This window comes from Cololabis saira, chromosome 4, assembly GCF_033807715.1.
Source record: "Cololabis saira isolate AMF1-May2022 chromosome 4, fColSai1.1, whole genome shotgun sequence".
Classification (NCBI taxonomy): domain Eukaryota; kingdom Metazoa; phylum Chordata; class Actinopteri; order Beloniformes; family Belonidae; genus Cololabis; species Cololabis saira.
In genome coordinates, this window is record NC_084590.1 from 43,422,525 (window position 1) to 43,437,175 (window position 14,651).

General features: G+C 42.2%; 1 protein-coding gene across 1 annotated transcript in view; it reads right to left on the reverse strand.

Moving 5' to 3' along the window:
- Positions 1-238: 238 nt before the first annotated feature.
- LOC133441999 (calcium-binding protein 8-like) overlaps positions 239-14,651 on the reverse strand; it is a 117,058-nt gene continuing 102,645 nt past the window's right edge. Inside the window, exon 6 of the mRNA XM_061719866.1 lies at positions 239-743. Coding sequence (XP_061575850.1) covers positions 616-743 — 128 coding nt within the window. The 3' untranslated portion in view covers positions 239-615. The remainder of the gene's footprint in view (positions 744-14,651) is intronic.

Here is a 14,651-nt window from a genome sequence, read left to right on the forward strand (position 1 = left end):
ACAATCTTAACAAGAATATTTTTCTTATTTCTAGTTAAAATGTCTCATTTTAGTAAAAAAATTCTCATTACACTTAAAACAAGACTCATCACTGGAAAAAACAACAATTTTCACCTGTTTCAAGTAGATTTTCACTTGAAATATTGTAAGTAGAAAAATCTGCCAGTGGAACAAAATTGTTTTGCTTGTAATAAGAAGATAAATTTTGTCCCATTGGCAGATTTTCCTACTTATTTCAAGTGAAAATTTACTTGAAACAGGTGAAAATTGTCATATAAGTTATTTTTCTGGTGATGACTCTAAATGTTGAAATAGCAGTAAAACCACATTCATTGATGAAATGACATAAGGGATGGAAAGGGAGGGTGATTTGGACCGTTTTTATTTCAGGGGGGATGCCATCCCCCTCATCCCCCTCAACTCGAGTACTGCCTGTACGACTCCCCGTGCTGGCTTCGTGGTTTCAACCGGACAGATGTGAGCCTCGTTGGGAAAACAGAGTTTCATAATCAGAGTGTGTTGATGAGCAGTTCCCTCGTAGTTCCCGTGAACGGGGGACGTGAGTTCCCCCACCGGCATGCACATGCAGGCCGCCCCCCCCGCAGGTAGCCGCCGCTACTCCATGCCGTTCCTCAGCATCTGGTTGGCGGCGATGAGCATGACGCTGATGATGAACGCCATGGCGAAGGCGCAGATCAGGCTCTTCCTCACGCAGGTCTGCCGGTTCTTCTTGGAGGGGTGAACTGCAGGAGAAACGACAGCAGACAGATGGAGTGATGAGGAGAGGAGGGCGGAGAGCAGGGGTTTATTTATGCCGCGAGGCCTTTAATCTTGTAGCTGCTTGATCGACTGCTTTCCCGGGATCAATCAGTCAAACTCAGGACGACAGAAAGCAGCAGATACCACATGTAAACATGACACGTCTATTACTCCTCCATTATATGTCTGCAGTAGGTTTTAACCAGGAGCAAATGTGTTTCAGCCAACAGCACGTCTAACGGAGCTCAATTAACGTTTCAGACCCGGGGTCCGTTTCACAAAGCAGGTTCAACAAACTCTGAGTCTAATCCTGAACTCTTAGTTGATCTACTCTGAGACCGGAAACTCTGAGTTTTCGGTTCCACAACAGCGGATTTGAGTTAATTTACTCAACTCTAAGTAGTTTCACCTGGAGTTAAGCGCGTGCACCACAACTATCAAAAGCCAGCATTAATGGAGCCCCGATTCGACGAGTCACCATGGCAACCGGCGACAACAGAAGAGCAACATACTTTTTCTTTTTTTTTAAACTTTATTTAACATTTCAATTTACAAAATTCCTTTGAGGAAACATTAGTTTCTGAAGATCCACATACTTCACGCCACTGGAGTTAGAAGTGTTAATACGTGCGTATGGCGAGTATGAGAGCAGATTTCGGAAAAAAAAAACACATTGTAATTGTCACACACCGTAATTGGGAATTAAAAGTTGCGTTCCGTATTGAACCAATACAGACACATATTATGCTCTTATTTATTTATGTAATAATATACAAGTGGAGGTCGGAAAATTTGAATATATTATGAAATCAATAAACAATTCAATCATCAAAATTATAACAAATAAAGGATACATGTATTACGCGGTCTGATAACCATCTCCCGACGAATTTTAATTATCTGCGCATTAATGCTGCACCTTCAACGATTGTGTCTTCATCAAAAGGACATGCCATGTTCGTGACAATGGACTTCTAATATATATACTGACTCTGTTTTCAATGACAGACGGCAGAACTTCGCCAAAACTCGCCTGCTGACTGAATGAATGAGGAAATCAAATGTGCATGTGGCTCTGAAAGAGGCGGAGATGCAGAAAAACTCCAGGTTTCACAATATAAACCTGGTCCCGACCAGGTTAGGTTCAGAGCTTCTGTTACTACGGTAACTGACCGAGAGCTTAAGTTACCTCTCTTTGTGAAACAGGCTAGAGTTACCTCTCTTTCTCTGGTTTGAGTTACCTCCCTTTGTGAAACGGAAAACTCAGAGTTTCCCTCATTTCAGGGTTAACAGACTCCGAGTTTTCAATAAACCTGCTTTGTGAAACAGACCCCAGATTTCCCGCCGTTCGTGCATCAACTATTGAAAAATAGTCCTTATCTTCTCAAAATTCACTCAAGTACCTGTGAGGACTTCCAAACTCATGTTGATTTTTCAAAATCTTGTTAATATTTACATTTCGGGGAACCTTACTGTGTCGGCTGTGAATGGCCGAGAGCTATCAGCAGAAATAAAAATAAATAAATGAATAGTACCAAAACAGGATTTTACTGCAGATATTCAACTGCTAAAAATCTTTAAATGACACTTTAGTTTCATAGGATGCGCTGAATGGATGTGGAACTATATAATATAAAAAAGGATAATGTAGCTTCTGAATAGCTAATCAATATAGTGACCGGTTTGTATAAAAGGATTCTCTAAGGAAGTTGTTTACAGCTATATTTATATATTTAGCCTTTATTTATCCAGGAATTGTCCCATTGAGATACACGATCTCTTCTTCCAGGGAGTCCTTCAATCTATAGATTTTTACCACCTTATTCTTTTTTAAATATGCAGTTTAAAAAACTTGACACTTAACAGTTTTCATCTAAAAAAATACCTTCAGTTATTCTGTTTTTCCTAAGGAAACATGCAGCTTGAACTCAGACGCCACAGATTCACGGCTCCAAGATGAAAAGAACAATAAAAACCAGGCTTTACGTGTGGAAACAGAGCCAACAAGCCTTGGAGGGATGTATTTGTGCAGCATGTTGTTATTCCTGGAGCTACTACATCCTGTTTTCTTGTGTTTGTTTGTTTCTTTCACTGTTGGCACCAAACCAAACCAGCCAGCTCTTTCTATAGAGGCTCCTACACGCTGCTCGAGTTGTGGCCGTCCAAAGACGGATTTCATTCTCTGACCGCTCCTGAAACCCTCCGACTCTACTGACGAGTCAGTAGGTCTTCAGAAAAAAAGCTAAACACAGAATAAAGTAAGCTCTAAGACAGGGGTCGGCAACCCGCGGCTCTAGAGCTTTTTCAAAAATGTTTGACCTTTTTTTCTCCCCCCCCCCCCTTTTTTTCTTTTTTTTTTTCTCTTTTCTTCTTTTTTTTCTTTTTTTGTCCTTTTTCTTCTTTTTTTTTTCCTTTTTTCTTCTTTTTTTCTTCCTTTTTCCTTTCCTTTTTAATCTCGACATTTCGACTTCTTTTCTCGACATCTCGACTTTTTTTTCGGGATTGTACTTCAACATTAATCTCGACATTTCGACTTTTTTCTCGAGATTTCTACTTTTCTCAAGATTTTGACTTTTTTTTCGAGATTGTACTTCAACATTAATCTCAACATTTCAACTTTTCTCTCAACATTTCGACTTTTTTCTCAACATTTCGACTTTTCTCGACATTTTGACTTTTTTTTTTCGAGATTGTACTTCAACATTAATCTCAACATTTCAACTTTTTTCTCGACATTTCAACTTTTTTCTCGTCATTTCAACTTTTTTCTCGAGATTTCTCCTTTCACCATTTGTCTTCATTCTAAGGCTTATACAAGACTTTTCATTTTTTGCGGCTCCAGACATATTTGTTTTTTGTGTTTTTGGTCCAATATGGCTCTTTCAACATTTTGGGTTGCCGACCCCTGCTCTAAGAGAAAGAATCACTGTTGTTGGAGTTGCAGAAGTTGACACTATGAAGCCTGTAGAGTATCACCCAGTTAATCAGATATCAGTGATCTGTAGTCATTCAAGTACGTAATCAATCTCAGTTAATCAAACATGTGATCAGTTTAGCTGATGATGCTGGATCACAGCCACGCTTCGTTCCTGCGGGATCAGAGATGTGTTTCTCTGTAGATGGTGAGGCGGTCCGGAGAACGTGACCTTGCCTTGACCTCGTCTCCCCCGACGCTGGCCGGGTTGTCTCAGCGATACGATGCCGAGGCCGAGACAACGTTCCTCAGCACGCACAAGAAAATAAACGTGTTTCTGCTCAACGACAACTCGCTGCTTTCAATAAGTGGTGCGTGATTCGTGTTTCTGCATCCTGAGACGCGTCACGGTGATCTATGCACTTGCCTTCTGAGACCTACATCCAGAGTTAGTCTCTGCTCCGGAGTCGGGGCCGGAACACGTTCTCCTCACACTGTCGGTTTTTAAAGCATTTTCAGTGCTTATTAAAGCGCCTACAGAGCAGTTCCATTTCACTTTTTATCTATTTACCGCTCCACATGCTGATGACGCAACCTACAGGTCACACATACGCTGCAATAAAAGCCCTGGATGAAACATAAGGTCACATGACCCACTGGTTTCTGAAGGCCGGGTTTGAAGCCTCTTTTTCCCCGAACGGGTTGCAGCCATGTTGCTTGGAGACCAGAGGGGAACACGCTAACCACATGTCAATCAAAGTTAGCTTTGGCTACCAGGTCCTTCAGCCGGCAGACGTTTACAGAAGAACATCCCATTTAAGATGTTCTGGACGGTGAAATCAAAAATAACTGTCGCATTGAGCCTCCGCTGGTTGTCTGCCGAGCACAGTAGTGTGACGATTATGGAAGAAGAAGAAGTGATCATGATTAGCCATTGGCTGAGCCGACTGTCAATCAATGATATTAGAAATTAATTTAATCCTTTCTATAAGTTTTCCTGGTGTGGTACAAAACAACGTAAACCTCTCAGAGTCGTCATGGGTGTGAAATCACACGATAAAACACGGATAAAAGACGGATGGACAAGTGTCATGAAATGATGTAATTAAACTGCAGTAATCACGCAGTCGGCAGGAGCCTTAAAAGACTTCAGTTGGTTGACTAATGAAGGTGATAAAAGTTTAAACACGTGATAATGTGCAGCAAGGACAACTTCATGCCTCCCCACCTTCACCTCAGACTTGTCCCCTCCCTCTCACTAGAGACAAAGATCCTCCTGATCCATCCCACCAACCAGCTTTGGCTCCAGGACATAAAGTAAAATGAGTAAATAAATAAATAAAAGTATACGCCAGAAATTAAAACTTAATGGGTGAGAAAAGGTAAGAAAAGTGTGTTTTTATTTGGTAAAATTAAAAGTGTCTTCCAGAAGGCCTGAGGTTCTGAGGGATGAAAACAACCCTGATATAAAAGGCAGGAGCAGGACCATTAAGAGTTTGATAAACCAATAAAATAACCTTAAAACCAGTTCAGAGACTCAGCTTTCCACCCGTCTTTGACAGAGTTGTGGGTCGGCTCTGGTTCCTGGATAAGTCTTCGTTCTGGACGGGGACCGTTTGATGGTATAGTACAGACGGAGGGCGGTGAAAAACAACCCCAGGATTTCCCAGAGCACCGGACTTCAAACGAGGGAGCTCTGGGCAGAAATGTGATTGACTTCAGGTGGATTTCAGACGAGTGTGAAAAAAGGATTAATTTCTGTTTACACAACTCTGTTGGTGTTCTTGTGCTCTGGGCAACAGTGGGGGGGGGAACTCAGGCAGGGCTGCCATCCGCCTCCACGGGTCGGGATCGGGATGGAGCCCAAAGGAGAGACTGGAGGGGCCGCCCCCTACAAACTGGGTATAAATGAGCAGAACTAGGAGCTCTGACCTCAAGATGAGTCTGAGTGTCTGTCCGTCCCTCGAACTGATTCATATAATCAGCTCGTCCAACAACCGTCACCAGTTCCTGGGGTCGTCAGAGGTGGTAGTAACGAGTTACATTTACTCCGTTACATTTACTTGAGTAAGTTTTGGGAAATGTTGTACTTTTAGGAGTAGTTTTGAATCACTATACTTTGTACTTTTACTTGAGTAGATTTGTGAAGAAGAAACTGTTACTCTTACTCCGCTACATTAGGCTACGTTGAGCTGTTACTTTTCTTTTAATCCTCCACGTACGCATCAATATCATGACATCACTGAGTGATTCTTTGGGAAAAATGTTTGTTTTTGCATGTTTTGTCACATTTACACAGACTCAAACACACACAGAGTTTCTATGAGTTCATGTTTGTTCTAGTTCTGGTTAAAAAAGAAAAGTACAAAGGCTTGAAATTTTGTGCTACTTGTGCTTAATTAATTTTTTTATTCTGTTATTATTTTATTTATTAAAGTACTTGAATTTACTTTAAGATTATTTTAATTTAATCTATTTTTATTAATTTAATTTAATTTATTTATTTTATTTTTTTATTGATTTAATTTTCCTGAAGATGATTATTTTGTACTTTTGTCTGTTTGAATGGTTGTGTTAAAAAAATAAATCAGACGTTACTCAACAGTTACTCAGTACTTGAGTAGTTTTTTCACCAAGTACTTTTTTACTTTTACTCAAGTAATTATTTGGATGACAACTTTTTACTTCTACTTGAGTCATATTATTCTGAAGTAACAGTACTTTTACTTGAGTACAATTTTTGGCTACTCTACCCAGCTCTGGGGGTCGTTCTGGATCCCAGTCCAATCCATCGCTCCTAGACTGCCTCATTTCAGCTGCTCTGCAGCGATGTGTGGGGTTGGGGGTGGTGTTGGGAGGTGGAGCGAAGGACCAGCTTTATCCAGCTTTTTAAAGTGAATGACAGCCTTCAGGAAGACCAGGGGCCTTATGTACTAAGAGTGCGGCGCACAAAAAACGTGCGTACGCCACTTTCAACGCTCACGGTCGGATGTACAAAGAATGACGTGAACGTAGAAAGCTGCGGTCCTTCACTCACACATTAAGGCTTTTGTACGCACTTTTCTGAGGTTTTGTCCGTTGGCGACACTCACTGGTGATGCAGTGATGTGCAGAATATGAGGAAACTTAACGTCAACAATAAATTCACGACCACGTGAAGGACATGACAGTCCCGACATCACCAGATAATTTACACAAGAGTGGAGCTGCAACAATCTCACAATCAACCACATGATCTGAACAAATAACTAAAGGAGCTCAACGATGGAACCTGCAAATCCTGATGGAGCTTTGGCTCCGAGAGGAACCTGCTGATGGCAGGATCAGGAGCGAGTCCTCAGGCACCAAACGCATCTGCTGGTCCAGGACTAAGACTGGACCATCAGCAGGTTTAGGTACCAGAGGATCTTCTGGATCTCTGCCCTGAACTGGACCAGCTGCTCCGGTTCAGACCAACATGATCTTTCAGCTGGAGCTGCAGGTCGGACATCTCTGTCACCATGACGACCGTATGGGACGAGTACTGGAGATTAAAGCAAGATCCTAAACATCCCATAACTGTGTCTGGACAGAAATACATTAAAATTAATTTTGAAGCAAAAACCGGTGTTGTGCCAAAAAGTGATTGCCTGCCAGAATGTGATTTCTTCTGATTTGTGGCCGCGGGAGCGCGCACAGCAGCCCGTTGAGCGAGAGCTCTAAACCGTCAGATTTCAGATTATGAAGCTCAAGAATGAGATCAAGTCATATTTAGGCAGAAACAACCTTTCATTAACTGTATGTGGCCTTCAATCAATTTTTGGCAGGTAAAAAGACCCATTTTCAGGGGAGAAATCAGATTCTGGCAGGCAATCACTTTTTGGCACGACACCTGTCTCTCCTCCTGCGGATGCTCCGAGTTACAGCAATTTTGCTCTTTATTTCTCACGTTTGCACCTCGATAATCCCGTCGGCACAAATTGTCTTTATTTCTGCAGCAGAGGAATCAGATCGTAATGCTTCATGTTTTAAATATAAATGTATATTGTTCACATTGTTATACTTATGAGAGAGGTGATCGCGGACATCCATAATGTGTAAGACTCAATAAACGTGTACATTGGTCTTAATCCGTTAGTATATAATATGCATGACAATAAAGCAGAACGAGGAGCCGTTTTTCATCCACCAAAAATTCTGTTGTCGGTTCTTAAAATACAAACAAGAAAAGCAGAGTGTAATGATGCACTAACGCTGCCCATAAACATTAACAAACCCGTACGATCATAATAAAACCAAAACTCTTCACGGAACGCAACGCAAAGAACACCATAATGTAGGTGTCAAACTGAATCCCAGAAGGGCCGGTGTCCTGCATGTTTTAGATGTTTCCCTGCTTTAACACACCTGATTCTAATTAATCATCGTCACCAGCTTGTCATCAAAGTCTGGATAGTTCTGTTGATGACACAGTCACTTGTATCATGGTGCAATGAAGCAGGGAAACATCTAAAACCTGCAGGGACACCGGCCCTCGAGGACTGGAGTCCGACACCCAGCTCAGAGCCGATGTTTTCTTTTTTTATTTGTTTTACCTGTTTTTGTACATTTCTTGTTAGGATGAGCAGTTTTTAATGGATAATTATCTTCATTATCATATTCAAACATATATTTGAGGGAGGAGACAAGGCGGAGTGTTGTGCTCCCGCATGTGCGTTCAAATCCACGCTGATTGGGATGTACAGAGAAACCTGCGTGGATTTGGGCGAACGCACAGCTTTGTACATATGAATTTTTGCGGTCTTGTTAATTCCACGCACGAATTCACGTTGAAATCCACGCACTCTTAGTACATGAGGCCCCTGCTCATCTTTGCATCCTGTCTCACCCCCCCCAGCCCAGCCAGCCCAGACGCTCCGACGGTAATTACGGCAGCCGGGCCGATGACCCACAAGCCCTCACTTCTTACTTGCCCTAGTTTCCAACTCTTAACAAGAAGCACTGCAGTCATCAGAAAAGCTCCTGGGCTGCCGTCAGAAAGAGGATGAAGGAAGGAACCACCTCCACATCATTAGTAGGTAAACGCCAGAGGAGCAGCGCTGCTGCAGACCCGCTCTTTACATGGAGTGCAAAAGTGACCACTGGTGTGAAGTAGGAATGGGTGATATTTTACCGTTCATGATATACCGTCAAAAAACTTCCCCATGATAAGAATTTGTGATCTCGCGGTAAAAATGATAAATTGCCGTTTTCGTGTAAAGCTGATTTAAGGAAGGAAGGAAGGAAGGAAGGGAGGGAGGGAGGGAGGATGGAAGGAAGGAAGGAAGGAAGGAAGGAAGGAAGGAAGGAAGGAAGGAAGGAAGGAAGGAAGGAAGGAAGGAAGGAAGGAAGGAAGGAAGGAAAGAAGAAAGGAAGGAAAGAAGGAAGGAAGGAAGGAAGGAAGGAAGGAAGGAAGGAAGGAAGGAAGGAAGGAAGGAAGGAAGGAAGGAAGGAAGGAAGGAAGGAAGGAAGGAAGGGAGGAAGGGAGGGAGGGAGGGAGGGAGAGAGGGAGGGAGGGAGGGAGGAAGGAAATGAGCCTGAGAAAGAAAGAAAGAAAGAAAGAAAGAAGGAAAGAAAGAAAGAAAGAAAGAAAGAAAGAAAGAAAGAAAGAAAGAAAGAAAGAAAGAAAGAAAGAAAGAAAGAAAGAAAGAAAGAAAGATAAATTCCCGTTGATACGTGTTTGTGTAACAAACATGGCAGATCTGAGTCATTCCAGTTTTGCAGTACAGGTGTAACTCATTTAATTGGTTTTTATTAATTCAATTTAATTGGTGTAGTTTAGTAGTATTTAGTATCTTTTAGAGCAGTGATTTGTGGGCTCCAAAGACTGAATGTGGTGATAGATTTATAGTTACAAAGGTGGAGTTGAATTGGTAATTTTTTATCGTCATTTTTATCGTTATCGGGATAAATGCCAGAAATTATCGTGATAAATATTTTGGTCCATACCGCCCATCCCTAGTGGGAAGTCAGCGACGCTCAGAGAGAAATCCGTCTGCTGATCCGGCAATCAGACTCTTCAACGGTCCCAGAACCGCTGCGTTCACAAGTCCTCGTGTTTCCTGCATTTAAGCTGAAATTTACAGCCTGGCCGATGTTCCCAGTAGCAGCCCCCCCCTCCCCTGATTTGTGGTCAGGATGTGTTGAAAACAGAGGTGTCAAGTAACGAAGTACAAATACTTCGTTACCTTACTTAAGTAGAAATTTTGGTTATCTATACTTCACTGGAGTCATTATTTTTCAGACGACTTTTTACTTTTACTCCTTACATTTTCACACAATTATCTGTACTTTTTACTCCTTACATTTTAAAAACAGCCTCGTTACTCTATTTCATTTCGGCCTTTAAAAAAAACTATCCAGTTAAATTGCTCCATCCGGATAGAGTGAGTTTGGTTGTGGTTGTTTCAGATGTTCTTGTCCAGTTTTGTTCTTACATCCGTTCCCTCAGATTCCTGCAACTAAACTTGGATGTACATTCCAATAAAGGTTAGGATAAATGATAACATGCCTCTGAAGTTTGACTTTTTGCACCATTACAATACTTATAGGCAACTAGTCATCATATCTCCTGCTCTCTGAAACACATGTTAATGCTCAATAGTACACATATATGGTTCTTTAATATATTTGCATTATACTAAGATGCATTCATTTTCAATGGATTTTCTCCATAATGGCTTTTTTCCCCCTTACATTACTTTTACTTTTATACTTTAAGTAGTTTTGAAACCAGTACTTTTATACTTTTACTTGAGTAAAAAACTTGAGTTGATACTTCAACTTCTACAGGAGTATTTTTAAACTCTAGTATCTATACTTCTACCTGAGTAATGAATGTGAATACTTTTGACATCTCTGGTTGAAAAGTTTGCAGGTTCTTCAGAATATTTTCACATCGAGGCTGAAAACGCCCACATATCACTTTATCATTTATCTGCTGAGGAAAACGATCCCACTGGGCTAAAGACTCTTTCAGAATCATCTCAGGTCTCAAAGGACCAGAGATGACGGCTGATGATGAAAACGACCCCAAGTGTGATTAAACACCCTGAACTCCTCAGAGGGATGGAACAAAGGGATTAAAGAGAAGAAAGGAAAGATGAAATGTTCTGAAAAACCAGAGAAAGGTGCAACCATCTCCTACCAGTCGGTTCTGCCCCTCGCAGAGCCAGACGCACCCAGACCAGACCCCATCCTGGTGATGGACGTTAACACGTTCTGCTGCTGGACACTGAAACTGGGGGGAGGTGTGGAGGAGGAACGAGCTCTCGGTGCAGCACCTGATCAGCCAGATTAATGTTCCCGCTGCCAGACATCCAGCGAGGACTGCTGCGCTTGGAGGTAATTAAGGCTTCTGAGTTATGGCGGTCAGCGCCAGCCGTTCAGGGCTCGGGGAAGCTTGTAGCTGCAGCGCTTCGCCATATACAGGACTGTCTCAGAAACTTAGAATATTGTGATTTTCTGTAATGCAATTACAAAAACAAAAATGTCATACATTGTGGATTCATTACAAATCAACTGAAATATTGCAAGCCTTTTATTATTTTAATATTGCTGATTATGGCTTACAGTTTAAGAAAACTCAAATATCCTATCTCAAAAAATTAGAATATTCTGGGAATCTTAATCTTAAACTGTAAGCCATAATCAGCAATATTAAAATAATAAAAGGCTTGCAAATTCCAGTTGATTTGTAATGAATCCAGAATGTATGACATTTTTGTTTTTTTAATTGCATTACAGAAAATAAAGAATTTTATCACAATATTCAGATTTTCTGAGACAGTCCTGTATCCTCTACACGCCGTGGGTCCTTGGGTGGGGTTGGCACGGACCGGGCTCTTCATCCACCGGGAAAGTTGCTTTCGTCAACGAAAATTACGACTAAATATTGTCGGCAGCAGAACCTTTATCACCTGAGGAAAACGAGACGCAACAAAAATGCTGGTCATGTGACGATAACGATAATTAAATATATGATGCAATATCGTAGACGAATAAAAACCAGACTAAAATGTAGATTACAAAATAAAAACTCTGCTAAAATGTGTCTCCATTTTCGTTGACCAAAACGAGACGAAATGTTCTAACAAAGATCGTTAATGTCCATGTTTTCAGTAGTTTCTCTGGTTTAGTTCTGCTGGGTGACGTTAGTCCTCAATCCCAGTCGCTGCAGCAGGAATCAGATCCAGAAGATGCAGCTGCAGAGTTAGAGGCTGATGCCGTTAACGCAGAGCTCTAGGTTCACGTAGATTAAAAACAAAGTTACATAGAGAAACGCAGGGATCTGCTCTGGGGCTGGAGAAGAAGAAGATCCATCTTTGGATACACTTTCCTACATAGACGTAGAAAAGAAAACCCAATGTGTCGTCGACAAAGAAAAAGATGGGGAGAAATGTGGAAAAATAAATATGTTGTAAACTCAAATTAGAGTCTTCTGTATCTGAAATTAATGTATTGTTGAGTCTATAAGGTCACAATAATATAATAATAAGATAATCTTGTTTGAATTGTAAAATGGGTTTGGCTAAATACAATCTTTGACTAAAACTAGACTAAAATGGTCCTGGACAATTCTGACTAAAATAAGACTAAAATGCTCAGACTTTTAGTCGACTGAAACTTGACACGACTAAAAGGAGAATTAACGTATACACACACATAGACATATACACTGGCTTGTTCACCTGCACGCTTGCTCTGTAGTTTTTGGGGTTAGTTAGCGGTAGCTTAGCTCAGACCGTGTTTGGATCTCGAGATTTGGGTCGATTGCTGCTCGTGTTTTGGTCGGCTCTGTGTCGGTTTTGTGTTTCGTTTGTGGTTTTTGTTGCAGATTTCCAGTGCTTGACGTGTGCCTCCGTGTGTTCCTGCTTCCTGGATTGGTAGTGGATGTTTTACCGGCATGGCAACCATTAATGTGTGCAGACAAGGTAAAAAATAAATAAATAAATAAATAAAAGAGCGAGAGGCTTCACCCGCTTTAGCCATTGGTGATGTGCACTGGCTCTTTCATGCACGTTGCACCAGTGTTTTAATGCATCGAAAGAGCACAAAAAAAAGATACTTGCACAGTTTAAAACGTCAGAAATGAATGGTTCACATGTACGCTAGCTGTGGTATTCTTTTTACATGCCAGTGGAGAGGTTGGCTCTGTAACATGTGAGCACCTGTACGACAGCTGTGGCTTTCATAATTAACTTCCCTGCATGCATCTGGCTGCCAGACTCCTCCTGGACGGCCGCCGCTCAGTTTATCCTGCGGTGATTCAGATCCCGCCCGGTCTCTCCGGATCACTGATCACACTCCTCAGGTCGCTGTTTCTCAGCACCAGAACGTATTGATCCTGGAACACGGCGAATCCGGAGGGAAATCAGAAGCCTTTTGTGTTTCTTCATATTCCAGTAAGCTGATGTAGTAAATACCAGCGTAGCATGATGAATGGTGTTCACCTTGGCGGCGGATCGATTCCTCCGTGACGGAGCAGGTTTTGTGCTCCTTGCGTGGCAGGTGGTACTGCTGGTGGTACTACTGGGACCGGTATGGTTCTGCAGGGGCCATCCATCATCATAAACCCGCTAGGATCATCATGTTGCCATCACTCTGCAGCAGGTTTAACGATCAATACACTGCTGTTGAGATCTGTGTCCGTTCACGGCGGCGGCGCCAGGAGCCGGCCCATTGAGCCCCTCGAGGACGGGACAGACTCACGGACAGCTGGTGTTTAGAAAGAGACGTGACGGGCTGCTTCACCTCCGAGCATCAAATATACATGAGCGTAAACGGAGAAAATCTCTCTCTGCATTTCACACGAGTGGTATTTGTCAAGGACACTTCTGTTGATGGAGGCGGCGCCGCGTAGCGTAGCCGGCTGGAGCCCCGCTGGGCCCCGCGGGGCCCCGCTGCCCTCGGGAGGTGTCGTGACTCTGCATCTCATCATCTCATCAATCTCATTGATGATGTGAAAAGTTGCGATTGGGGATGGGAATTGATAAGATTTGTACGATTCCAATTCCATTTTCGATTCTGCTTAACGATTCGGTTCTTTATGGATTCCCTTATCGATTCTCATTTGGAAAAAAAGGACAACAATGAGGAAAATGGCGTTAATATGATAGGCAAGGTTGGTTAGTTAATTAGTTACAAGCAATATTATTAGCTAAGGACTAGCTAACGTTGCTGCTGCTGCTGCTGGGCTGAGAATTACTGACATTAGTCCGGAGTGGTGAAAATGTGACATTCATTGATTGTTATTGGTTGCTGTGTACACAAATGTTTTTGCATGTTGGTAGTATTTCCTCCATTTGACGAAATATTCACTTAGCAAGTATTTCAAGTTGCCCTGTTGTCTCTTTTTTACTGAAATGTAACCAGACTATTGAGCGTTTGTATTCCTTGGGCCCGATTTTTATCGACTGCTGGCTTATGCAACGTGTATAATGACATTGTTCGTACCCACTTAAATCGAAATGGGAATCGTTTGCAAAATTTGCAAACCATTCTAAAGAATTGAAACACTGGGAACCGGTTCCGAACAAGAACCGGTTCTCAATTCCCATCTTTAGCTGCGATGCTGCTTTCAGAGCAGGAACCCGTCTAGGAAACCAAGTCATGAAAACCGCTCGACGAGGAAAATGTGATTAGAGAGAATCCAGCATCTCAACAAGGAGCGCACAGCGATGGATTTCCTGTCCATCTGTCCCAGGCTGTTAAACCATCGAGACAGGAAAGCTGAAGCAACGCAACAGCAGCAAATGAGTTCAACGCTGGTCAAAAACAACAAACATTGCATTTATCTCTGCATGCAAAGCGTCAAACAAATATTTTTGAGACAGGGTGGGGCTTCTCCGGCCGAACGTAGCGCGTGGAAGGATCACGTTATTCCGGCCGGATCCTCCCCACCCCATCTGGCGCCCCGGTTGGCCAGAAGGGGGAAGTATAGCCCAGGACTGTGTGCATG